This window comes from Hyaena hyaena, unplaced genomic scaffold (genome assembly GCF_003009895.1).
Source record: "Hyaena hyaena isolate Hyena2069 unplaced genomic scaffold, ASM300989v1 scaffold_475, whole genome shotgun sequence".
Lineage (NCBI taxonomy): Eukaryota > Metazoa > Chordata > Mammalia > Carnivora > Hyaenidae > Hyaena > Hyaena hyaena.
Genome location: NW_024081109.1, coordinates 520,151 through 546,124, shown reverse-complemented (window position 1 = coordinate 546,124; position 25,974 = coordinate 520,151). Strand labels below are relative to the sequence as shown.

The 25,974-nt window shown below is 42.1% G+C and overlaps 1 protein-coding gene across 1 annotated transcript in view; it reads left to right on the top strand.

Annotated features, from left to right (window-relative positions):
- Positions 1-25,974, top strand: part of ST18 (ST18 C2H2C-type zinc finger transcription factor) — a 145,975-nt gene that overhangs the window by 91,835 nt on the left and 28,166 nt on the right. The window contains exons 11-16 of the mRNA XM_039254270.1: positions 3,656-3,790; positions 5,754-5,844; positions 7,112-7,216; positions 9,739-9,932; positions 12,099-12,310; positions 20,460-20,705. Of these exons, the coding sequence (XP_039110201.1) occupies positions 3,656-3,790; positions 5,754-5,844; positions 7,112-7,216; positions 9,739-9,932; positions 12,099-12,310; positions 20,460-20,705 (983 nt within the window). The remainder of the gene's footprint in view (positions 1-3,655; positions 3,791-5,753; positions 5,845-7,111; positions 7,217-9,738; positions 9,933-12,098; positions 12,311-20,459; positions 20,706-25,974) is intronic.

Here is a 25,974-nt window from a genome sequence, read left to right as displayed (position 1 = left end):
AGGGGGCTTACAAGAAAAAAATGTGTTAGTTTAGATGATCTCCATGCTGAGATTGATGCAGAAACAAATTGTATATTTTGTCATTTTAAGTTGACTTTAGTACTCACCTGCAATCTTGTCAATTACTGTCTTGCAGCTCAGAGCTGAGAAAAGGAATAAAATAATGTGATGTAGTGAGGAGCAAGATAATAATACTATGCAAGCATCTTGCCAGAGTTGGGATCTGGACAGAACATTTATGAGCAGCGTGTGGTTTGGGACGGGACTGACTCACTACTTAGCTCTGTGCGCTCCACTAACATTCAACTAGTTGAACTTGCTTATGTATGCGCCTGTTGTTGTTGTTGTTGTTGTTTATGAACTATGGAATCAGGGGAAAAAACATAAAATTGACTTCAAATTCCAAAAAGTCATAATCTGTGATAGACTACTTTTCATTCATGCTAAGATACACCGTTTTCCCATTTTAACATCTCTGAAATCAGAAGGGTACGGCATAATTTAATTTCCAGTTGTTTTTTTTTTCTTTCTTACTAGCACACAAAAGGACGTTCCACCTTACAATTGATGCTATCCTCCACCCAATGACATTCAGTGTTTGGAGACACTTTAATTATTTGTGCCATTGCTTAAAATATTTGGTCATTTTTATAGAACTTAAAATTTTTGTCTGTTTTCAAAAACTAACAAGGCCATCGAATCTGTGTTTGTAAACACGGGTCGTGTAAGATTTAGAGAATCCCTCATGAGGGCTGGATGACTCGACAGTATAACCAATTGTGTGAAGCATGGTCCTGCTTTGTGGTGGTAGAAGCCTGTGCAAGAAGGTCCAGACCAGACTCGTGTGAAACAGAGACAAAAAGAGGTAAAGCTCATCATGCACGAGAACTGCCTGTGCAAGAAGGTCCAGACCAGACTCGTGTGAAACAGAGACATAAAGAGGTAAAGCTCATCATGCACGAGAACTATCAGCTTTGTCTAGAAGGAATGCAAGGATGCTAGCAGAGGCCAAATTAGGAATTCACTCCCCTGTTCCATGTTCCCGGCGTGGGGCCCGGGGAGGCACGTCTTTCATGGTGTGCATTCCCTGCTCTTAGGTCGGTACTCATCCCCAGTGCTTGTCCTCGTCTCCATAATGCTATCCCAACTTCCCATCCACCTTGGGTGTGCAATCCCACTTGTTAAAGGAGAGAGCACTAGCATCTTAAAATATCACTTCACTCCAGCCTTCAGAGGAGTCGACAATTCTAAACTAATAAAAGTTTGACTCTCTTGTTGCTACAAGCATTTAGTGAGACTTGAGGTTGCACTGACTGTAGAATTTACCGGACAGCCTCAGACACTTATGGAGCCAAGGGGAGCCACGTGACCCATCACATGAGTATATCAGGTGTGAATAAGACTGGCCCAGGCAAACGGGGATATAAGATCACCAGAGTAGAAGGTCACCCTCATTACGAGGCATTCAGCAAAGAAAATAGAAGGAAAAGAGCCACCTGAGAGCTAAGCTCTGATTTCTTATCATGCAAGCAGGTTCTGCCCCACAGAGCCTTTCATGGTGCTGGTTTCACCCAGCAGAGGCTTGCAGACTAACCTGCACGAGGGGCTGTCGGTGGGCCACACCTGGTCAGGCGCCAGCCCTGCCTTATCTCCCACACCCTCTCTGGCTTCCTAGAGACAAACAACGTGGCGAGGAGGGGAAACGAGAGGTGCCAACCCTTTCAATGTGGTTTAGAAATGTGGCCTCACCTGGACCGGATCCAAGGGAGGAAGGGCATCAAAATCCACGCTGCGTTTCTTTTTCTCTAATTCCCTCTCCTACACGGTGTCGACCCTCCTAATGTCCCTTGAATCAGACTTCAAGGATTTTGGATTCTCAGTCTACAGATAGTATAGGCCTACAGTGACTTCAAAGCTGGCAACATTTTGGGGTTTATATATCCCTAAAATCACAGAGCAAGTCAAAACTCTTAATACTCCTCTTTGTGTCTTGCCAAAGACAGAGGATGATCTCAACACCGTGGCATTTAAAGCCTGTCCCTCATTGAACATAAACGCGGGCGGTGACTCAAGGCATCCCCGCCTTGGGGCTGTCGCCTCTCACTCACAAATTCCAGCTCTCTCTCTGCCCACCGTGGAACTCGAAGGCTCCTTGGCCCCCTCCCCCTTTTCTGGAAGCAGCCCCTGCTGTGCCCATCTGCCAGGACCGTGTGTGATCCAACGACCCGGGTGGCACAGAATCACAGAGGCGTGTCTGCTCGCCTCAATACCGCCACCCCCGGAGACGGCTGTCGCATCCTGCGACATCGCTCTGCCGTTGGTGCGGCGCTGGCGGTGGGAGCATATGGGCCCTGGACTTCCTCGCACCGCAGGGCTCTGTCCCCTCCTCCTGGGCCCCCTCCTTCGTGTGGCTGGATGTCGCGGATTATTTACTGTCACTCTCAGCATCAAGTGGGTTCCTTTTTCGCAATGCTTAGTGTTCTGAGGAGCCAGCCAGCCCCCACTCCACACTGGTCCTCTCTCTGAGGCATCCGGGCCACTGTGACTTGGTTCCTCTTAGCACCAGGAATGTCCCCCTCCCCGCCCCCGCCGGGATTGGTCTTACCATGCCATACCCGAGTTCGGGGGTGGCTGTGGCCCTAAAAACATTTCTGTTTCCAGTTTCTCCGCCAATGGAGTCACGAATAGGAAAATGGCCCAAGAAGGCTTCTTCTGTGTTAGCTCTAATCCCACCGCTATTCGTGAGAATCCGCATTTATTTTACATGTTTATATAGACTTCGATCTAACTCACCCTCAGCCCAGCTCATGTTCCACTCTCTCCCTCTGGGCTGCAGCCCCCTGGTGGCCTGACAGGTGGGATCCCAAGGTGTCCCTGGGGTCCCCTCCTTCGCCCCACTGTTCCTGGTGCTGCAGACCAGGCAAGGCCTCCTCCACTCCGAACTTCCGTTCCCCCTAGAGTGCTTCCTGGCCAGGCCAACGTCCGATTGCTCAGGTTTCAATTCCTACATTCAGAGTGAAAGGAAAACTTTTGGTTGGACACAACCCAAGATGGCCTTCGTGACTCCTTCCTAACGCTGGTCAGAGCAGACCTGCCCCCAACATGTATGAGCAGCCTCTGGGACCTGAAAATTTAGGGCAATGTGAGGGGCTGTGAGGGGCGGCGGGGTGGGGGGGGTACTCCCAAGGTCAAGACCAGGGAACCCCTTCTCGGACATGGTGGCTTCTTAGTTTTCTAACTTTGAATCTGGCTTTTGTTGAAACCCATTGAATGAGAGATAGTTTGGGTTTCAATAAATTCTTTCTTCTTTCTCGCTTTTTCCCCCTCCCTTTCGGGAGCCATGTGTCCTCTGGCATAGGGTTCATTTTTCATCATGAGACTCTGACTACCAGATGTGACATGACAACTGAAAACCATCTCCATTGGTTAACACTCCCTTGCCCTGTGTCAGCCTCTGCTTAGGAAACCAAGAAAACTGAAAACATTTTTTATGCATCCACAGGTTTTAGTTGAGGGTCTGATTCAAGGCAGCGTGAGAAGAATGTTTACGATGTAAACATGGAGCAAAGTGACAATGTCACCACACAAGGCCACTGTTGAACAGGAAGCGAAAGGAGACGAAGCAAATGAATCTCTTGATTTAATTTCTCTGTAGATTCACCGAGGCCTGAAAAGAGGGAGACCAAGTGCCCCATCCCGGGGTGCGACGGCACAGGCCACGTGACGGGACTCTACCCCCACCACCGCAGCCTTTCGGGGTGCCCCCACAAAGTGCGGGTTCCCCTGGAAAGTGAGTACTGCTTATCCCCCAAAGAGCAGGCTTCTTCTCACATGTGCCATGGCATTGCGATGTTATACCCCCTTTCTCCTCCAGTTGTGGGTTAGAGATGGAAATGGAAAGATTTCTTTCTGTGTCATGATCACTTCCATCTAGCTAGGTGTTTAAAATAATTATATTAATAGAAACCTTGAGGTAGGGGTGCCTGGGTGAGTCAGTCAGTTGAACGTCAGACTTCGGCTCAGCTCATGATCTCACGGTTCAAGAGTTCAAGCCCCGGATCGGGCTCTGTGCTGACAACTCAGAGCCTGGAGCTGCTTCGGAGTCTGTGTCTCCCTCTCTCTCAAAAATAAATAAACATTTAAAAAATTATTTTATTTCATTCATTTATTTATTTTTAAATGTTTTATTTATTTCTAGGAGAGAGAGAGAGAGACAGCGTGAGCAGGGTAGGGTCAGAGAGAGAGGGAGACACAGACTCTGAAACAGGCTCCAGGCTCTGAGCTGGCAGTCAGCACAGAGCCCGACGCGGGGCTCGAACCCACAAACTGCGAGATCATGACCTAAGCGAAAGTCGGACGCTTAACCAACTAAGCCATCCAGGCACCCCTAAAAATTATTTTAAAAAAGAAAGTTTGGGGTACAGTTAGGCCAATAGATCAGGAGATAACCAACATTGAGAAAAGAATTTGTTACTGGTCCTGAGAGACGGGTGTGGGCCATGCCAGGCAGGGCCACATGGGGAAGCATGGGGGTCATCAAGTGGTGGTGAGGGGGGTAACCTGTGGGTTCTGTGGGAAGGATCAGAGGAAGCAGGCTGAGGACTGGCTGGTTTGGATACTCTAGCAGGGGTTGTGCGTTGGTGTCTGCTCCCCAGCAGGTAGACAGTGTCAGTCTAATAGAGGAGGCAGTTGGGTGCGGGCTCACGACTGGTTGGTTTGCCTTTGAAAGCTGTTTGAAAGGGCCGTCTCCCTGGGTTGTGCAGGGCCCCAGATGTCCAACCATCAGAACACAGAAAAGGCATAGTTAACATACTGTGTGCCCGCACAGCCCTTTCTCTTCCACAGGTGTGGCTTACTTAAGCCTACGAGCAGTCTCAGCCTCAGGGCTTCATCTAAATATAAGAGGTACATCACATCACCAGTGTCAGTGTGGCTTCCATGTCCTTGTAGACACTGGTGCTGCCTGCGTATCTCCCCAGGGCACCTGGAGAGCACCGAGCAGGAGCAAATGTTGGTTGGTCTCCCTCGCCACAGCCTTGCTGTGAAACTAGGAGACTGGAGGAGAAGGAAAGGGCCACCTCCTAAGTTTTAAAGTGTCGATGTACCACATCCTCTACTTTCTGAACCCACATACTGAAATCCCTCTTGAGTCATACAAACCCCAGTGGTGGGGGTGCCTTGACATCTCCTTTCTCAAAAGCATGGTTTTGCCGAACACTGAATCTGATCTGTTCACCAAACTGGTTACCTGGTCGTTCACTTGGCCATGCTCTTTCACCAATAACTGGAGGGCAGTGGGGGTGGGCGGTGGGGGAAATGGATGAGGAATTGAAATAACATCTCTTAGGAAATGAAGAAGACTATATTCAGAAGCTCACACTTTGGGGAAAAGATAGAAGGAACCATCTGACAAACAATGTTCTCTGCCCCCTCTTCCAAGGAAAAGTACTCACCTGCAAAAGGAAGGTCATGAGCTTCTTAGTTTAAGTAAAATAGGACCAAATTAGTCTTGTGCAAGTCTGGTGTGAACCATAGCATGAAGGTTAGAGAAGCTAAAACTTGAGCAAGGGTGCTGAGTTTCATTTTCGAAGTTCTTACGTGCTCATTTATTTCAACCCAAATATGTGTGGGAGGGAGCGTGGTGGGTTAGAGAAGCGAATGCATTTGAGTGTGAAGTCGGGTAATCGGTTTGTCGGTGGGTTATATACTAATGATGTATTATTCTTTTCTTTCATGTGACATTCTGTGCTTAGTTCTTGCCATGCATGAAAACGTGCTCAAGTGTCCCACCCCGGGGTGCACAGGAAGAGGGCATGTGAACAGCAACCGCAACACCCACAGGAGGTAATTGTGACGAGGCGCCAACCTTTTACCTTGCAAAGAGGCATGGCAGAAACCTCCCCCCAAGAAAAGAAGGAACTAACCATGTGTTGTCAAAATCACTGGATCCCTATCAAATATGTTTCCCCTTGCAATAGATAAATATTCTCAGCATGTGCAGAGTAAATCAAACAAAAAAAACCCATAACTTACTTTCCTAGAAATTTTCATTTAGCAACCAGTTATGCAAACAAAAATGTTATATTTGAAGACTAGAATTATGGATTCATGTAATCACACAAATAGAACATGTTCTTTTTTGCTCTGAACCTCACCATGGCTGTTATTTTTCATTGAAAAGAATTGGTTAGGGCGTATTCTGGACTCCATCCAATAATTAAAAAGGTACCAAAGAGGGGCACCTGGGTGGCTCAGTTGGTTAAGCATCCAGCTCTTGGTTTCAGCTCAGGTCATGATATTATGGTTCGTGAGTTCAAGTCTGGCATTGGGCTACACTGACAATGCAGAGCCTGCTTGGGATTCTCTCTCTCTGTTTCTACCCCTCCCTGGCTCTCTATTGCTCTCAAAATAAATTAATTAATTTTTAAAAAAGGTACCAAAAGGGCTTCAATATCCTGTGGTTCTCACTATAAACCAGGATGAAGGTAAACATCAGTTCATCTCACGGAGATTCCAGATTCATTACACTGAGATTCCAACTCACTCATGTGTGCCTTTATATACAAATGTATTGTGTATATGTAAATGTTTTTTGGTGGAAATGCTTATTGTTTTATGTGTACTTCAAACTATGTATCGATTATGTGATCGTGAGATACCATTGGACTCATAAGCATGTTGCCAGAAAACTTCATATTCTGTACCTTAAGTGTGAACTGATTTTAAATTAAGTCCCTAACATTTTTCTAAAGATCTTAAGATAAATCATGGAATTATCATGCTCGCATCTATAGCTAGGCACATTGCAATTGGAGTAAGTGCATCCTTCATAAAATGTTACAGAGTTTCAGGAGAATTTCGATTTTTCTCCTTGACAAAACTTTCTGATTTTAAAAATGAGTTTGTTATTCATCGCTTCTGGGCTGTGACTGGGGGGAGGGGCAAATGACGCCACAGTAATCTGCAAAACCCTTTCGGGATCTGTTAGGATGAGAAAGTTGCTAACTATGAATATGACTTAACATGTAATGTATGCCAAGCATGCTGTGAGTTCAGAGCAAATGACTTTACCTTTTTAACTCAAATCCTCCTTTTTTTTTTTTAAAAACAGTCTTTCTGGTTGTCCGATTGCTGCAGCTGAAAAATTGGCAATGTCCCAGGACAAAAGTCAGCTCGATTCCCCCAAAACCGGGCAGTGTCCTGACCAGGTTCACAGGTACGAGTCTCCCATGGTGTTCTGGTAGCCTGTCCATGCCATGCTCCCACACAGCGGGGCCCCTGTCCCTTTGTGTCCCAGTTCACTATGGCCTGACCCTAGTTCACAACTACCGGTATCTGAGGGGCTGGCCCCGTGAATCATAGTCTCACTTACATGAACTGCCAGACTGTCCAGAAGTTCAGCATGAAATTAACCTGCATGTCAAGGAGACATAATGTGAGTGAATCTAAAAGAAATAAAGTAGGGGCTCCTGGGTGGCTCACTTAAGCATCGTACTCTTGATTTGGGCACAAGTCACGATCTCACAATTCATTTGATCAGGCCCTGCGTCTGGCTCTGCACGGCTAGCCTGATAGTGTGGAGCCTGCTTGGGATTCTCTTTCTCTCCCGTTGCCCTTCCCCTGCTCTGGTGCATGCACTCACTGGCTCTCTTTCCCTCCTCAAAATAAATCAGCATAAGAACAAGAAATAAAGTTTATAAAATGTATTAATAAAAATTCTCTGTCTCTAAATGCAACCCATCCCCCACTAGTCAGGTAAGCACTCCCGCGATGATTGATTGATTGATTAACCTTTCTGCTGACAGAAAATGCCTTCAAAAATCACTCATACCCATCCAAAATATGTGGCGTTGTACATTCATTCTTCTGCCCCAGCTATTCATAGAGTTCCTTTAAAACAAAAATTCAATCCATGGGTTGATAACTATTAACGAAATCTCTCCTATTTGCTCCTGGTACCTCACAATCCCCAGGAGGTTGGAAACCTTACATATACCTTAGGAATAAACTCTGTGTGATGACACATGTGAAGTTATATGATTATTAGTATAAAAATCATATATGTAGGGAAAGTGATTTCAGGGCTGAAATAGATGACCAGGTTTTCATTGTTTTCCTGAGGCACTGAAATGCAAAATAGTTATTAGGAGTATTTTCAAGATATGGCTTCCCTTAATATTTGCTGTTATAGATTTAATTAGAAGAGTCACATGAGTAGAGAACATATGTTACTACTTTACTTTATGTTAAGTAAAGATCATGAATTACTGAACAACTAGCAATTAAAAATCTTACAACAAAGGGGCGCCTAGGTGGCTCAGTTAGTTAAGCTTCTGACTGCAGCTCAGGTCATGATCTCACAGTTCGTGAGTTCATGTCCCGCATTGGGCTCTGTGCTGACAGCTCAGAGCCTGGAGCCTGCTTCAGATTCTGTGTCTCCCTCTCTCTCTGTTCCTCCCCTGCTCTTTATCTCTCTCTTTCTCTCCCTCCTTCTCTCTCTCTCTCTCTTTCAAAAATAAATAAATAAACATTCAAAAAAAGATTTAAGAAAACCTTACAACAAAGTTCTTGGGTAATATGACCATATTCTCTAGTTTCTCCATAAGCAGGCTATTTATCAAATACAGAAATAGCATGAACTTTTAGTTTGCTAACTTCTGGAAAAAGTAAATGTTGTTTTAGACTAGAATGCTGATATATTAGGGATAGAAACCTAGTTATATATACAATAATAAGATCAACTAACTACTCAAATATTTTTATGTAGCAGCTAAAATGTATTTTACCTAATCTAAGAAATATCTTTGAGACTTTGGCATTCAGATGAGCCAGGCACGTTTTGGTGGAAAACAAAAGAACACTTATGTATTTTTGGTGTTTCTAAAATCTGAGGGGTATGCTTGTTCATGTTCTTTTCCCATTAGACCAGATTTGCATTTTTCTTGGTTACACAAATATGATGCCCTTGTTTAATCCAAATAGAGTAGTTCTAAGGAAATAATTCAGATTTAACTTGGATTAAGATGATTCTATTGAAAAATGTGATAGCTATGATAATTGTGATTCATATTGACATGATGGCAGTTTAGTAGGTAAAATATTGAAATACTACTTAAAGAATTATTTACATTAACAAAAAAATTCAGACGAAAGGGAAAAAACTGAAAAACCTGAGAAACTCATAGTGCAGAAGTCAAGTTTCTGGTGCCTATGTCAGGCTCCTGTCAGCTCTGCTGACGGAGAGCAGGGCTCAGCCTTGCTTCTTCAAACTGACTATAATGCCATCTCAACACCAGCTACAATCGTGACTTTTCACTGCCAATCTGATTAACAGTCCTAACAAGCAGAATGTGCACACCTTGTCAGTGCCCTAATGATAGTTATATGGCACTTTCCTTTGTGGAGCTCAAAGCGCTAACAGTCATTAAATAGCTCATAGCTCATTGCATCCGCATGAGATGAATGCGTAATTGCACATTCCTTTTTTACCCCTAGGGACTCGGACCCACAACATGCAGCCTCGCCCTTGCCCCCCAGGGTCCTTAATGCCTCCCATCTCTTGTTCCTGGCACAGAGCACTCTGCTTTATCCTGCTGTGTCCACGGCTCTTTGCCACACTACACTGTCTCTGTGGGTACCGACAGGCATGACACATTTGATCTGCTTTAAATTCTGATGCTAATATGCTCACCAAGAGTTTCATAATATTTCTTTTGAACTCTCCCCCTTTTTCTTCAGGACGAGTTTGGTGAAACAAATTGAATTTAATTTCCGATCACAAGCCATCACCTCCCCCAGAGCTACGGTGTCAAGAGAACAAGAAAAGTTTGGAAAAGTACCATTCGATTATGCCAGTTTCGACGCCCAGGTTTTTGGCAAACGCCCTCTCATACAAACAGGTCAAGGACGAAAAACGCCACCATTTCCTGAATGTAAGCTTCAAATTCTAATTCTTTTTCCAAAAACTGCACCTTGTCTAAGTGTGTTTAGGGGTTGGGGGGGTACTCAAATGCTATTTACTGCAGGGAGGAGAGAAAATACATGGTAGAGTGAAATAATATAAGGAAAACAATAGTGCATTGATCAGTGTTCTGATTTTACATGAAGTTACACTGAATATGGTGAATAGTTAATGAAGTAATTATTCTACGAATATTGTGCCATTGTTGAATCGAAACACAGTAATTCTAAAGAAATATTTAATTCACATTTAGGTGGGATTGGGATTAATATACTAAAACTGTAATAGTCATCACCATTTTGATTCATCCTGAAATTATGAAAAGATAATACACAAAGCATTGAAATACTACTTAAAATGGTATTTAAATCTGCAAGAGCATCTAGTCCGAAAGTGAGAGAAAAAGTGAAAAGTCTAAGAAACTGCCAGTTCAGAAATCAGGATTTTATCAGAGGGCAATACAGTGATGATGGAGCTGTTTATCCACATACTTAAGAATTAACATAGAGTCATTTAAAACATGTTAATACTCTAATGGTATCACATCCCTGTAGAAGATTAGAGTGCAAAGATGCTATGATATATACAACTTGGTGTTTTTACTAACACATTTCTTCAAGGGTTTTAGAGTCTGAATATTCTAATGAAAAGGTAAGAGAATTGAGCCTTGGGAGAAACCCAGACATGATTTCTGTGTCATGATACCAGCCATAAGGGGAGAAGTGAACTAATTCCCCAATTTCAGTTCTCCACAGACCATGGGTTATTCACAGCATACACATCCATGGAATTCCTTTGCTCTCCTGCCTAGTGAGCTAAGCTGAGGGCTCTTAGGAAATATACTGTGTGCTTCGCTCTGTGACATTGGCCACATTTTTCAAAGAACTGGAATGTTACAGAAAACCTAGCAGTGATACACAGACTCTAAAGGCATTGGCCCATCGAAAGCAAGTACATAATACTCCAAAAGAGACTTTATCTATTCTTACCCACGATAGGCCCAGCCGACCTAAATAACACTGACAACCTGTTAGATTCAGGAAGAAATTTATACACACACAATGTCTTCTATTATAAAAATGCAAAACATGCACACATGCACACACATACACATATATCTTGAATTCAGCATTCTATATACTCATCGAAACACAGATATTGGCTTAAAATGGCAAGCCATTCAGTGACATTTCTATATTTTTATAACTATAGGAATAAGATTTGGCAATGCTTGAAATTACTTCATGAAAAATCGCGATCAAATATTTAGAATAAGCAATCTTTGTGACACAATAAATAACGAAATGCTTTCCTGTTATCCCCCTGAAATCTCAGGAGTTTCTCCCGTGACTTTGGGTGATGTTTACAGACACCCGGAGTGAAGAGAAATATGGTTAATTTCCTCTCTCAGCAATCCCTTTGTGGCACAGCAGAAACATAAAACGGAATCTCAACCTTGATAACTAAATTGCCTTTCTGCTCACCCTGAGAACATGTTCTCTGTCCTCTGCTTATGCTCTACCTAAACATGCAGAATGCCAGCTCATTAAAGACTCTGCTGTGCATTTAGTTCCATCTAGTTGGACGTGAAGAACAACTTCTCCTGGTTGAAGCACAAAACAAACCTGAATACCAAATAATAAAAATGCAGTGCTATGTCTAAATATAAATTGTTACTATGAAAACAAATGTTCAAAGGGTACATCTTTGTCTCTACAGGAATTCCCGGTCCTCAACACATACACGGTTTCTAGATGCATGAGTCTTAAGCTTCTATAGTCTCTGATGGGTTTTGCGAATGTGGTTGTTAATCTGCAATTCTCACCACCAATCCTTCCAGTGCATCTGCCCCATCACATTAGTTACAGAGCTTTTACCATCAGAAGTATAAATACGAAAAATGTTAAGAGAGTAGCCATTCTTCCCCAGCAATCACAGCATTTGATCTGTGAACCTCTGTGAGAACCGACCTGAATAACCTTTGTTTAATGTACAGCGGACAATGGATTGTGTGTGTTTTTTTTTTTAAAATTTATTCTTAACCTGTTTCAATGCAAGAAGTTATATCTGTAAAACAAGTCTGTTTAATGACGAAAACCACATGCACGCAATTGCTAATCAAATCTCTCTTCAACAGCAAAGCATTTTTCAAATCCAGGGAAATTTCCGAATCGACTGCCTAGTGCAGGCGCCCACACACAGAGCCCTGGCCGCGCCAGCTCTTACAGCTACGGTCAATGTAGTGAAGACACCCACATAGCAGCAGCTGCTGCGATCCTGAACCTCTCCACCCGCTGCAGGGAAGCTGCAGACATCCTCTCCAACAAACCACAGAGTCTGCATGCCAAGGTAGGCCAGTCCAAGAGCCCGGAGGGTGGGCCAGTGACTGAACCGTGAGAATAAACTGCCTTTCATGCTCCTAACCACAGTCACTACCACGCGGCTCCCCTACCCCTAAAGCACATCCCTTCCTCATCTTAGGAAGAGACGGGAAGGAGCACTGATGGGGATGAGTGTTGTTCTTGATGGTGGTATCCCAGGGTCTGGGCAGACATGAGTTATGGAGATGAGTAGATTTCAAACCTACCTTTGTGTTTGGGACTTGGGCACCCAATAAAGAGGCTGGCCATTAAGATCAGTGTGAACAGTGGAAGCTCTTTTGCTGTCAAAGATGGTAGGGAATGTCTGAGGACACAGTGACTGGTGAAACAGTTGCGAAATTGACTGGTGCGATTTTGTTATTGTACACATTACTACTGTGTAATGCTGTTGCTATGGTATTCTCAAAGGACGCATCGTAAAACCTGGATACATTAAATGAACAAGAGATGGTTTGGGAGGCAGGAGTGCAGGGGCACTTGAGCACTCAGGGCATTCAAATCCAAAATCAAATTCTGTGAACTTTCCTAAGGTGCCACATTTCTGAAGCGATGAAATTAATCATCTTTCTCTTCTAATCTCTCCTCTCTAACAATGAGAAGTAGACATCCAGGTTTAGGATACCTTGATGACAACCAAAAACAAAGATCCTCCAGGTCTCGCCTTTTGAAGAGGAGGGGTTTCTCCTGCTACGAGTAGCCCCATAGGGAGTGTCAGAGCTGCTGTTGGGCAGTCAGCAGGAGGGTGTAACTGTTCTCTCTGCAAACGGTTCAGTTAAAAGGAGTGCTTTTCCTACTTAGATGGCTGAGACCAGCTGAAATAAAGTGCCCGGGCTTGCCTGGAGAAGAGAGTTTACCCTTGCTTTAAGTGGGGAATCTCCTGGGTGAAACTGTAACCCCGAAACTCGGGCGATTAGAGTGGATAGCTCTCTTCTTCCCTGCAAGCACGGCCCCATGCCTGGTGTGGTCAGCTGCTCACCTATGCTTGCCAGGCATTCAGGAGAGGAGGGAACGCGGTGCCATAGAGCATTTGACAGAAGAATCAGAATTAGCTTCTGGACAAATCTGAGCCAAGTAAACCCCAGGAAGAGTTGGTGGCCAAAAACCACTCAAAAACAATTTTTAAACAAATGAGGTTCTTAAACAAAGAAAAACGCATCCTCTGAAAACTAGAAAGAAAATAACACACTATCCAAATTCAACAGAATTCAGGTCAGAAATTATTTACACAAGTGAATGATTTAGGCTGCTTTGCAGGGCCACTTTAGTTGATTTTTATTCATTTTTTTAAAACCTGGGTAAATTTCTCCTTTTTAGAGGGATGTTCTCATACGCAGCTAGTTGGAGAAAGACTGAAATATCTTCTGTCTTGGGCTTTATATTATGTTTGTTAAGGCTGCCCTTTGAGAATAAAAGCACCAATATTATAATGATCAATGCTACCTAAGTTACTTGAGCAAAGGGTTGTAGAATGAAGGCTTTTCTTCTGCACGTGTAGATATTTTTCTGTTTTTCAGAATTCTGCCTTTCATGTTCTCTTCGTTGCTAGAGCCAAATAGAGAAGCAAACAAAGATGACCAAAATTTGAGGGCATTTTTCCTTATCAAGATATGTGTTTTGTTCTTTTCTTGAATACTTTCTGCTCAGAAGCGTGACTGTTAAAAATTGGCACATTCCAAAAACCCAAATAAGTGACTTCTGCGTCTATTCTTACGCCACTGTCGGGAGCACAGTGTGTGCCAGGTTCTTCTGTGGAGCGGATGCTCCTGCCCGGGGCTGACGAGAACCATAGTGTGTGCCCCAAGTCCTCCCCCCAGAAGCCAACCCACTGATGTGATGATGAGGATGGAAGAGACACAGAGACGAATTTACTACACTAGCAGTTTAGAAAGCCATTTTCCTACAGCAGTGGTTAGAACAGGATAAATCCATCCTCTCTCCAGGGTCCCTGGGCGAATCCCTCCCCCAGACACACATTTGCACACAGTGGTAACGATTTGCAGAACTCTGTCCTAGCTGGACCCTATGCTCCAAATATAAAAGAGAACCTCGTAAATTCCTGAAATCACTCACACACGCACACACACACACACACACACACACACACACACACACACACACAAATAATGATTGTAGCAAAAACTAAGGAAAAGCCAAAGTAATTAACCCCGCAAAATGGCCTCTGATCAAAGAGAGCCTTGTGTAGGCTACTTCCATTCAGTGTTGCACTTTGTTCTGTGCCCTTTACTTAATCTAGGATTAACGATATATAAACTAGCCTCCCCTCCATGTTGAATGCTAGCCTGATTCTCTATCCACTATGATTTGATTTTTTCCTCCATGGTGGCTACCATGCTTATTTCTGCTAGCCAAAACCCATAGGTGTCTTGAGCTCCTTGTTTAAAAGGAAGGATGTAGAGATGTACAGATTTGCCCTACTCCACTTTCATAGCCAAGTGAAGAAGCATTTTTTGATGTGTTAGAGAGATACTCTGGCAGATGGGCTCTTATCTGTACCCACCAAATGGTCTCTGAGGGTTCACCCGCCCAAGCCACACATTCAATCCTGTCCCAGACCCTGCTTTCAGGAAGCTTATGGGCATGGCAGAAAGAGAAAAGTCGTTGTTCTAGGTGGAGAGCTAGGGTCCAGAGATGACATTTCTAATGTTCAGGGGAGGCAAGAGTGCTTTTTATCAGAACTTGGCTGAGGGCAGACTTGTCATTTCCGTGATGGAATGAGCTTCTCTGAGTTTGCTTAAAGGGCCCGATTGAAGAACAAATTATAGATCATGCCGTCACATGTGGCCACGACCTTTTTAAAATGAAGCCAAAGGACAGTAACCTTGAAACTGCCTTCATATCCACTTGTTGAGGCGAAGACAGATTTTCGTTGTCCTATGTGGAAGCTCAGAACTGACTCCACATTTAGTGGGAGGTCGGAGCTGATGATTTTGTGCAAAATCCCTATTCTCTTGGAAAACAATGGGAGCAGAGACCAACTTGAGAGAAGCAAGAGAACTATGAGTTCCTACGTAGTCTAAAAACAAGGAAGGATAATGTGGATACTCTACATTGTTCTTCTGAAATTTCGCAGTCTCAAGCTGAGGTCTAACCAACACCAAGAGCCAGTCCTTCAGGGACCCTTCCCCACACCGTGCTGAGAAAAGTCAGTGTTAACACCGCCCATCGCTGCCCGAATGAGTCCGTTGTGACCTGAAAGCAGATCTTAAGAAGAATTATGTATTTGTTCAAGTACAATCGAGCACGTGCAGCACACGTCTACACCGCCCAAATCGCGCATACATTGTTTCAAGTATCTCTTCGAATCAAGTCAGAAGAAAAAATTAGTAACATCAATATCAGTGGATATCGTAATGGTTCAGGGTAATTTTGTCTGAAGTGTGTGAACCCTCTCTTGATGCCAGTGCTTTCACTGGTTCCCAGATTGGTGTAATGTCCTTCATTTTAAATTGGAATTAATAGGAATTTGCCAAACGTTCATGGGCCACAACCTCAAACGCTCCCTCTTTTGTCGGGGAGCCGTTGCCGCTGTGATGAGCACGGCATCCGGTAGAAATGGGCAGCAGACACAAAGTGGCCATGCCGGGCTTGCCGTTTGCTGAGCGCTTTCCTCTGGCCCCTGAGAGCACGTGTGGCACTGTTGGAGGCCCCCCCCCCCCCCCCCCCCCCCCCCCCCCCCCCCCCGCTGCCTTCCTTCCTCCTATCCTCAGCAGCAGAGGTAGGAGCATGCCCGCCGTCTATCTTTATCCCGATCACTTCTGCCTGCCAAGCATTCTGTTGTTTGTTTTGGTGTTTTCCCCACCTGTTTAGACAAAGTGGCATATGCACAGGGTGCCTTAAAAGAAAACAAAAAACTGACACTTGCTTGAAATGCTTAAAGTTCAAAGTCTGTTTTGTGCTTGAATAAGGCCGAGAAACAACATGATAACACTTCACCATTCTTGCTGCCGGGTATCCGAAATAGCCTGATGGCTCCTGGGAGGCTTGGAATCCAAAAGCAGCCTTTTTCAGTAACTTGAGTATCGTGTTGGATTGTATCATATATTTTGAGTGAAATGTTTTAAGAGATTTGGGTCAGCGATCGCAAGGAGCCAACTGGTATGTGTGTGTATATTCAATAATTCTCTCCTTGCCCCTGAGTGCAGTAGCAGTGGGATGTCTCTTTCAGCATCGAAACCCCAATCAAATTGTTATTATTGTTAGTTGTCATGTATTGAACACCTACTATGTGCCAGGCACTGTAAATAAGCACATTGCCTATGTTAATTCTTTTTTAATCCTACTAGAAACTCTGTAAAGATATCATGCCATTTAGCAGATGAAGAAATGAAGAAATAGTGGCATGGAGACATTCAATAATTTTTTTCTGAGTGGCACAGCTGTTAACTGTTGGAACTAAAATTTCAATTCATACCAGTCCAACTTCTTACACTCTTAAAGATCTTATCATTACATGTTATGTGGACTGCTGGCCAACTTAAGACTTTTCACTAACTTTGATTGCAAGTTTCGACAATGACTTTTGGGACATGATGAGAAATGTAATTTTCATTTCATACCTTATATCAGACACTGATTTCTCCCCTGAATCCCATCATTTTGTTTATACTGAGCACACTTCATAAGTTGATGCTCTGAACTTAATAGTTTTGATACTCAAGTATTATTTAGTAAGAATAAGATACTTTAATTTCATTTTTTATTGTTAATACGCTGCCTGTATTGACAGCATCAGATAGCTTTCAGATAGCTTCCAGTACAGAAAAGATCCTCTGCAAACACAGAACCTGGCAGCAAACATGGAACAACACGAGCCGGAAGATGAAAGCCAGGGGCTAATTACTGCAGACACCTAAGCGGAGGGATACTCAGTTTTTGCACTTCCTGGTAGCCAAGTCAAAAAAGGAAAGATAGCCTATCTTGTGTTCATGAAAAACTTGTTGAATAAGGAAAACAATGCTGTCTTGGTAAATCTATGTTTTGAGAGTTAATCACTTTCACAACTAGAATATTTATGATAGAATTGTCTTTCTGCTATTACTTTGTCGCCATCTTTGTATACTTTTTTTTTACCGTTAAAACCACATAACTCTGTCATTTGCCTGGAAAATATTGGAGGCTTGCTTTAAGATTACCTTCTAAATCCAAGTACAGTAATTCCTGTGTTTTGCCTTTTGTTCTTCAGGCAACAAATGTCGACCCCTTTCCCCGGTTGTAAGCATAGTATGGATGCGGGGTCGTTTCCTGCTTTCCGTGATAGATATCTTTTCCTGGTTGCAGAAGCCTCATAATTATCATTTTATTAGTTGCATAATGTGCCCTTAAGTAGATATAGTATAATTTCATGAATCATTCTCTGTTGGTGGACATCTGAATCACCTCTTATTTTATAACACCAGTAAAGATTTTAACGAATAATTATTTCAACTTTCAGTTGAATAATAATTTATATTTATTAAATTACCTTTCACTGACAATCTCCTCTATGCATAACACATGCCTCTTGATGGCAAGAGCAACATGTTTTTCAATTTTCTTTCCCCCAAATATAGAAACTTGAACATATTGGTTCTCAATAATTTAATTAATAAATACATCCTACGTGGCACCTGTATCTCAAAAGTGGCTGAAAGTAAGGGTCCTTAATGGCGCTCCTAAGTTGGAAAGTGCATGGATAGTATTAGACCTCTTTCCACCCTCAGAAGAACTTTAAATTTATATGATTACAATAAGGATCTGGAGTGGTGCTTTGAGAAATCAGCATAGGAGAAGGTTGGGGGGGGTCCACGTTGAGGCCCCTCCCACCACCCGCTCCATTTTTTGCTTCCATTTGGAGGCTCAGGCAGAGAGGAGTAATGCCTATTGATACGGCTCTGAATAAAAATCCATGCAGTAAACGTGCGATCCACCCATCGATGGGCAGAAAGGGACCCTTCTCTGGTACTGTGTGTAATTGTTGAATGCATCTGTGCGCTCACTTAAAGCCCATCTGTACCCTGATGCCCAAACGTGCTTTCTCCCTATCAAATCAGGTGCTCAGAGCAGCCGGCTGGGGCGCGGGATGTACAAGAGTGGCTCTTTTAAACATTAGGAGTGATTTTCCCCCCAATCAGCTCATTATTACTCAAGATGTAGAATCGTAACAACTCTGAGAATCTCTGATTTTTTATTTACTATTTAGATTTTTGTCTGTAAAAATTAAAATATATATTAGTGTTGTCTTGGAATAGTTGATATTTTTTTCAGGGAGATCGAATCTGCACTATTTATGGGTTTTGCACTATAAAACTCTGCAGCCCAGTCACATGGCTTCTTTTTCCTAAGCCATCTGTCACAGAGGTCTGGAATTTTATGTGAATGTTGGTTGTGCAGTCTTAACCCAAGTTTTTTTTTTTTTTTAATGAAAAATGTCAGCAACTACAATATTTAGCATTTTACTTTACATTGGCCATTAAACTTGATTACTATAGCTCTGTTTTATTGCTATAGTTACATATCAGTGAGGAAGCCAAGAATTATTTTGATGTGTTCACGGCAGAATACATTGTTACATCCCAGAGAAAGCACATGGCACGGAGATGGTTAATATCTTGGGTTTTTGTAACTAAGGTTTATTAATGCTGGTATAAAAATGTATTTGATATCATACAGATGGCATAAGATGTTGTGGTTACTAAGTTATTATCCCGGATAAGCTGCACTGTCAAATTCAGGGCTTAAAACTATCCCAGGAGATTAAACTATTTACTAAAAGGACAGAAAGATATGGCCAAAGCATCTTAGTGCAAACATATTAGAAGTATATTTACCTCCCACAAATTGAATAAAACATATCTACCTCATAGGTTGAGAGATGGAAAATAGGGACTTTGCACATAAAACAAGTGAACAGAAGAGGGGTTTTATTTTCTAATCAGGTGCAAGCAGGGAGCCTTTGGAGCCCTGCTACCTTGGCCCACACCTCAATGGCAACTGCTGGGGAGGGGGAGGCAAAGTGTAAATGGGGAGTTAAAATAAATCCCCCGGGGAAGTAACTGGCTACCATATGCGTTAGGGATCTTGCTAACGTATTCAAAGAGACTCCTGCTTTGCCAGCCAAAAGGAGGGAGGGAAGTGGAGACATTGTCCAAGATTTCATTGTGAATTGGTGGATGATAACGAAAACCGGAGAGGTATTTATCTGACCCAGTTAGGAAAGAGACATGCATTCTCTACAGCATTCTGAGTTACTGGATGGCAGTGTCCACAGTTCCTGACAGCACAGAGGCCATCCTTAGTTAGGCATGTATCGTTTGGATGATCCAAAGCACCCAGGCAGTTGTGGGGATTTGAACTTTAACAACAACAACAACATAGCCAAAGTTTTCCCAAAGAGAAATGCTGTGAGGTATAGTGAGTTTGAAGTTTCACACTAAGTTATCTAAAAAATAATCATCTTTATTCTGCAGTTTCACCGTATGATTTACTCCCAAGCAGTTCTGACGGTGGCAGGCTGCTAACACCCCCCTTCCGCCAGTCAACATCCGTTCATCCTATCTGTCTCCCGCCCCCGCCCCCACACCTTAACAAAGCTTTTCTGGCTCAAGTAACCCAGGATGAAAGGTCACGTTCATATGAATCTAGTATTTCAAGCAAAATTCTCTTGCAGCTGGGTATTTCTGCACATATTCGTGTTTGGTTAATACTGTTGGGGGGGGCAAGCTGGGAAGTAGTGTGGTGCCTTTTTATAAACTCAAGTGTTAATGCTATAAATGATGAATTGAGAGTGATAATTCTGCAAGCCAGGAAAGGAGATTTAAAGCTAAACTTCAAAAAAAATGTATAAAACCGGGTTAGCCAATACATTTAGCATCCGGAACATCTTATTTATATCAGGCTGTACTTTGTTTAAACCCAGAAACACGAAGCCCGCTAATGGGGCTGCTCTTAAAAGTCTGCCTAAGAATTGAACATTAACCAAAGCAAATCAGAATGCTAGATTTTAAATCAGATACACTTACATAAAAGCTTGCATTTAAAATGATCCCTTAAAAGCCCCACATGGTTAGGCTATAACTGCAAACTGCTTAAATGTTTTTCTGTTTCCTATTGTGTACCAGGGACCCGAGATAGAAGTGGATGAAAATGGCACATTGGACTTAAGCCTGAAAAAAAATCGAATCCTGGACAAAGCTGCACCCCTAACTTCCTCTAACACCTCTATTCCAACTCCTTCCTCTTCCCCATTCAAAACGAGCAGCATTTTGGTCAATGCAGCCTTCTATCAGGCTCTCTGTGATCAAGAGGGCTGGGACACTCCTATCAACTATAGCAAAACCCATGGGAAGACAGAGGAGGAAAAAGAGGTATTGTTCCAATATGTCAATCACTAAGTGTAAGAGCATGACTGAAGAGTGTTCTTAGGTTTTTCCTTCTTAATTATCTTTTGTAGTCCTGTGTAGTTAATACTTAATTCTGTACCTTGTTTCAGACTTCGGTAAAGTGGTGATATTAAAATTTAATTTAAGAAATTGAGACATGTATCCAACTTTCCCGGTCACTTACCTAAAATGACATCACTATAATAAATGTCATCCCCAGTTGGGCTGCGATTGTGTGCACTGCATGAGAGATCATGGTATCCATCTCTTCAGAATACAGAGGGTTGTAAGATGCCATGTGTATATAACTCAGCACTGAAATGCCAACTTACTCATTCTTTCTGAACCAGAGGGTAGAAGATGAAATCAAATCAGGGATAAGTAAGAATCAGGGATAAGTGTCAAATTCATTTCCTTGGTTTCATGAAGGAACTGTGTTAGCATATCTACATACAGAGCCATTGGCTGAGGTGTTTGGATCATGAATGTTGGGTGTCTACAATCTCTCAATCCTAAAGTCAAGGAGATGCATGTGTGCATTTGGTTATCTTTGGAGTAGTTTCACCCTTGAAAGTCAGATGTTGTGACTGGACAGGATTCATCAGGCCTTCATCTCCATGGTTTGAGCCACCTGGCTTAGTCTGATTAGCCCTGATGTAATGTCATCCAAAAGAATTCATGGCCAGAAACCTCCACAGTGTAGACTCAATATCATTACGAATGCAACCTTGTTACAGTAGTGATTCATTTTGCTTTGCTGTTTGTCAGGAAACTTGTTGATACTTGCTGGTTGATCCATGAAAAGAACTAAAATAGCTACTGTCTTTGGAATGTGCATCACTTTTTTCCGCTTTCTGAAGTTCAGAAACTTTGGGGGGAAATACGAATTTGATTTTCGCATGTGCTTTAACATCTAAGAGCATAAGGCGGCACAAACAAGTATAAATGTGACATAGTGATCACAACATTGGGTTGTTTCTCCAATTCCCCTCCCTCCCTCCCTCCTGTCCTTCCTCCCTGTCTTCTTCCTTCTTTCTCTCCTTCCCTTATCCCTTTCTCCCCTCCCCTTCCTTCTTCTTTCCTCTCCTCCTTCCTCCCTTCACTCCCTCCCTCCCTCCTTCCTTGAGCACACTTTCTCTGGCGTCTCCGTGTCCAGGCGGTAACATACGTTCTGAGGATGCAACCCCAGATAGGCCAACCTTCTCCCACATGTGTGCTCAGTCTGGTAGGAGCCCTGTCAGGTAACCAGATACAGTGATAAATAGAACAGCAGGAGTAACAAGGAAGTGAAAAGGAAGGCCAACCCTACCTGGGGTGGTCAGGTACGGGGTCCCTGGGGGATATCTTGGGATCCAAGGTAGACTCTGTGTCACCACCCTCCATCACAGAGAAATGGGAGGGAAATTCACCCAACAGCGGTTTCTGCTTACATTCTGCCATACTAGTCTTCGTCATTGTATTCTGCTTGGCTTCACAAAACTTGCCTGAAGTATTTAAGGATGGTCTTAGTTAATCGATCATCACACGATTTTAGAAAAACCGTTTCTAAAAATAATGTTTGACTCGGATCAATATAAAACTAATACCTGCAAAGAAGCTGGGTTACCTCATGTGGTGACCACAGATCAGCAAACCTACATCTCTTCCCTCCACCACAGTCCCCCTGCCGTTTCTGACTTGTGCAAAATAATAGAAGCTACACCTAACTTCTGTTTATTTTTAGGACTTGGAAGTCTGGAAGCAGTGGTGGGTTGTTGGGAAGCACAAACATAATGAGATCGAGATTGTTGATTCGATCCCTCCCTCTCCAGTAGCCAGCTCTGAGAATGGGCATACTCCCCAAAACTGCTTCATCCCCAGCTAGCCCCAGAGCTGAGCAGACCACGGCACACCCCACTCTACACCACCAAAAGGAAACCTGATCCTAGTTAGATCTGTTGTTGGGGGTTCGGTAAAAGTCTTAGGTCACATGAAGGATAGTGTTTACAAAGCAAGTGTAACTATGTCCCTAATTTTGGATGAATCCCATGAGGATAAAACCCACCTTGTTTGGGGGTATCTCTGTGTCCTGTGCAGGGTGGGATGTAGACCTTCTTTCCTCCAGTGTCAGACATACCAATTCAGTCTTGAGTAGTAATGAAGCAAATTTGTGTCAGGTGAGTTCTTGTTTTCATTTAAGGTCTCTTGTATTGTTTGATCTCAGTTATCATTTATGGCTTGAGCAGCAATGTCAACATTGCACTCATATTCTGAGACAGTCCTCCCATTTGGGGGCCTAGTTAATCCCCGAGAGACCCTCTTTGGCTATACCTCTTATCACTCAGCCAGAAAATGAGGTCTCATAAGAAATATTTTATCTTTATTTCCAATCTCATTTTTCTGCATAATTCCAAGAACCATCTAGATTCACCTTGGAGGCTCCAGAGATTCAACTGGAGTATGTTCTTATCTAATGTGTATATATCTATGAGAGTGTTTTATTTCCCAGCAAAATCATGGGGAAAACAGATTTGTTTAGATGAGATTTCTGCTCTTTTCAGAATGGCTTACTTACTTTGGATCTGACCATATAGACTTTTACTGCTACAGTTTACAACCTAAGCATTCTGAAATCTGGAATTCAGAAGCTACGTGGAAATTCAGGGTCACTAAGAATAGTAAGAGAGGACATTGAAGACGCTAACTGAGTTCTCGGAGTCAAAGTGCTTGCCCTAGGTTTGAGTTCACAGTATTTTTTAAGCTTAATGTTTATTGTCACAGTTATTTGACCATCCATTGCTTGGGGAAACTATAGCTGATGGGGACACACACATACACACACACACACACACACGTTTCTGAAGCACATGACTTCCTAAGGCAATTTCTCAGCCCTTGTTTTTTGTGCCTCCATCTGTGCTAAGGTAATCTGCAAATAGTATTTTTCACCCTGTTCTGAATCTTATAAATGAAACCTGTGATACTTGATAGTTTCTATTTTGAAAAAATAGATTGTCTTCATTGTCCTTGTTCTGAAAGTAGCAGAGGAACACAGTATGGATAACGATGAGAGATCTTTAGACACAGTGTCTCATCATCCTAACAATCTTGAAAAGCAGGATTCTTGTCAAAGTTTTTGTGGAGGAAATTGAGGCTCAAGGAGGTAAAGTTGTTGGTCCTTGGTCATATAGAAATTAAGAAACGGGCCTGGGATTTCCTAAAATGAAGAAAGAGGAGGAGGGAGAAAATGAAGAGAAGGAAAAGATTGAAAAGCACATCAGATAATGGTGACAGCAAGAAAATATTGATCGGTGTCAGTTCCAATCTGACACCCTCGTCCTTCCCATATCCACCCCCACAACCTCCCCGTGACCTGCCACACGGGGCACTCACACACGCACACACAACCAGAAACAGAGATTATTTCTAATTCATTGTTATCTAGCTCATATGCACAACAGTTGCTTAATTTTGGTGGTAATTTTCAGAAAATATTGTCTGTCTCTCTCAGTGAAATAGCCTGTCCAGATGCCCCCTACAAAAAAATCCTGAATCTGGAAAAAACTCAAAATATCTCGAAAGGAAAGTGCGGAGAAATAACTAGGGCTGTCAGTTGCATTCAACTGTCAGTCCTCCAAAGATTTCAGGGCTTAAAATGTTAAAAGTGCCAGATGCTATTATCTGTTATTCATGTTACCATTATGTTCTGATCTTTACTGAAATCAATATAAACTTCCATCTGTACATTAAAGGAATTTCATTATACCCATATATTTTCTAAATGCAACACATATATGCCACATTATCTCTCACATGTCCAGAGGATAGAATTATTATTTTAAAATAATATTTGAAATTTAGAAAAACAAATTCTTCCCAATGCTACTGACTCATTTTTTTACTGGGTACGATTTAAAAATTTTTCTAATACAAAACGCTCGTGCAACAAAATTAGGAATTCTTTCAGTGATGGTCATCTGTATATATGCCCTCTGCAGGCTCCTATGGGTAGGGTGCTGAGCAAAGAAAAGGGAAAATGACAATTATTTTATAATGTGATTGCGTGCATAAGAATCCATAGTTTTTATAAGAAGCTGTGAAATATTTAAAAGGTCATATCCAATAAAATTATCCTATTAAAACATTACCACATGTTCCTATTCCAAATTAAATGCCATATATTCTGCAGGCATTATGTTTGTATGCATTTTAGTCACAATAATAGCATAAATTTTCATAATTGATCATTTCTTTCAAAATCCCTTAGTCTCTTGTCTTCCATAACGTATAGATTCAGCAGTTCAACAATAGCTTATAAACTTTCTATGTTTTGATATTCATCTATAAATGTACATGCCTTTAGGAATACTTAACTTTATCATAAAGAAAAGAATAAAAGGTTCTTTTTCATTTTATGCCACTTTTGAAAAAAAAAATCCAGTACCTAAACAGAAAAACAAAGGCTGTTTCACACAGAGACAATATTGGATCCAGCATTTGTATCTATTTCCAAAAAGCCAAGACATTTATAAATTATAGTGGAAAACACAACCCGGATGGAATCCAGATAGCGCCAAATGGTGGTATTCTCAGGTTTAAGGTCTTATAATTAGGAGCTGCTTCACGTTAGGCATTTACACTGTAAAGTTTGAAAATATGAGCACCATCCATCTATTTTGCTATGGACTCCATGGAAGTAGCATCAAAGTGGCATTTCTTTTTGTATCTTAGAAGGCAGCTACTGTCAAGCACCTATTTCTCTTTATTTCTAACTAGGGTATTATGATCTACTATTTTCAAACATGTATCAGTTCAATAAAATGAAAGGGTTAGCACTATAATGAATATAAAGAAAGGAATTGTACCAAACCAGGTTTTATTAATCTGGTCTGCAGATGGTATTACTTGCAGATGTATTTACCGCTGTGTGGATTAATTAATCCAAGTAATTAATGAAAATGATTACACTTGCCTTTATGACTGAGCTCCAGGTTTGAATTTTTCGTTGGTTGGGAAAACCCAGGGGTTTTGTTTTTCCATTGATTTTGATGGTAGACTCAGAATTATTAAAATTATGAAAATATATTATATATATTTTATTATATATTATATTTTGCCATCATATTTTTATATGCATTTGACCTAAACAAGAGTCATGAATAATTCAGAATAGTTTTCTCATTTTTAATAGATTAGAACTTTTGAGAGTTAGAATAGTTTTCTGTATTAGTTAATCTGACTTTATTTTTTTTTTTTTTTTTTTTTTTTTTTTTTT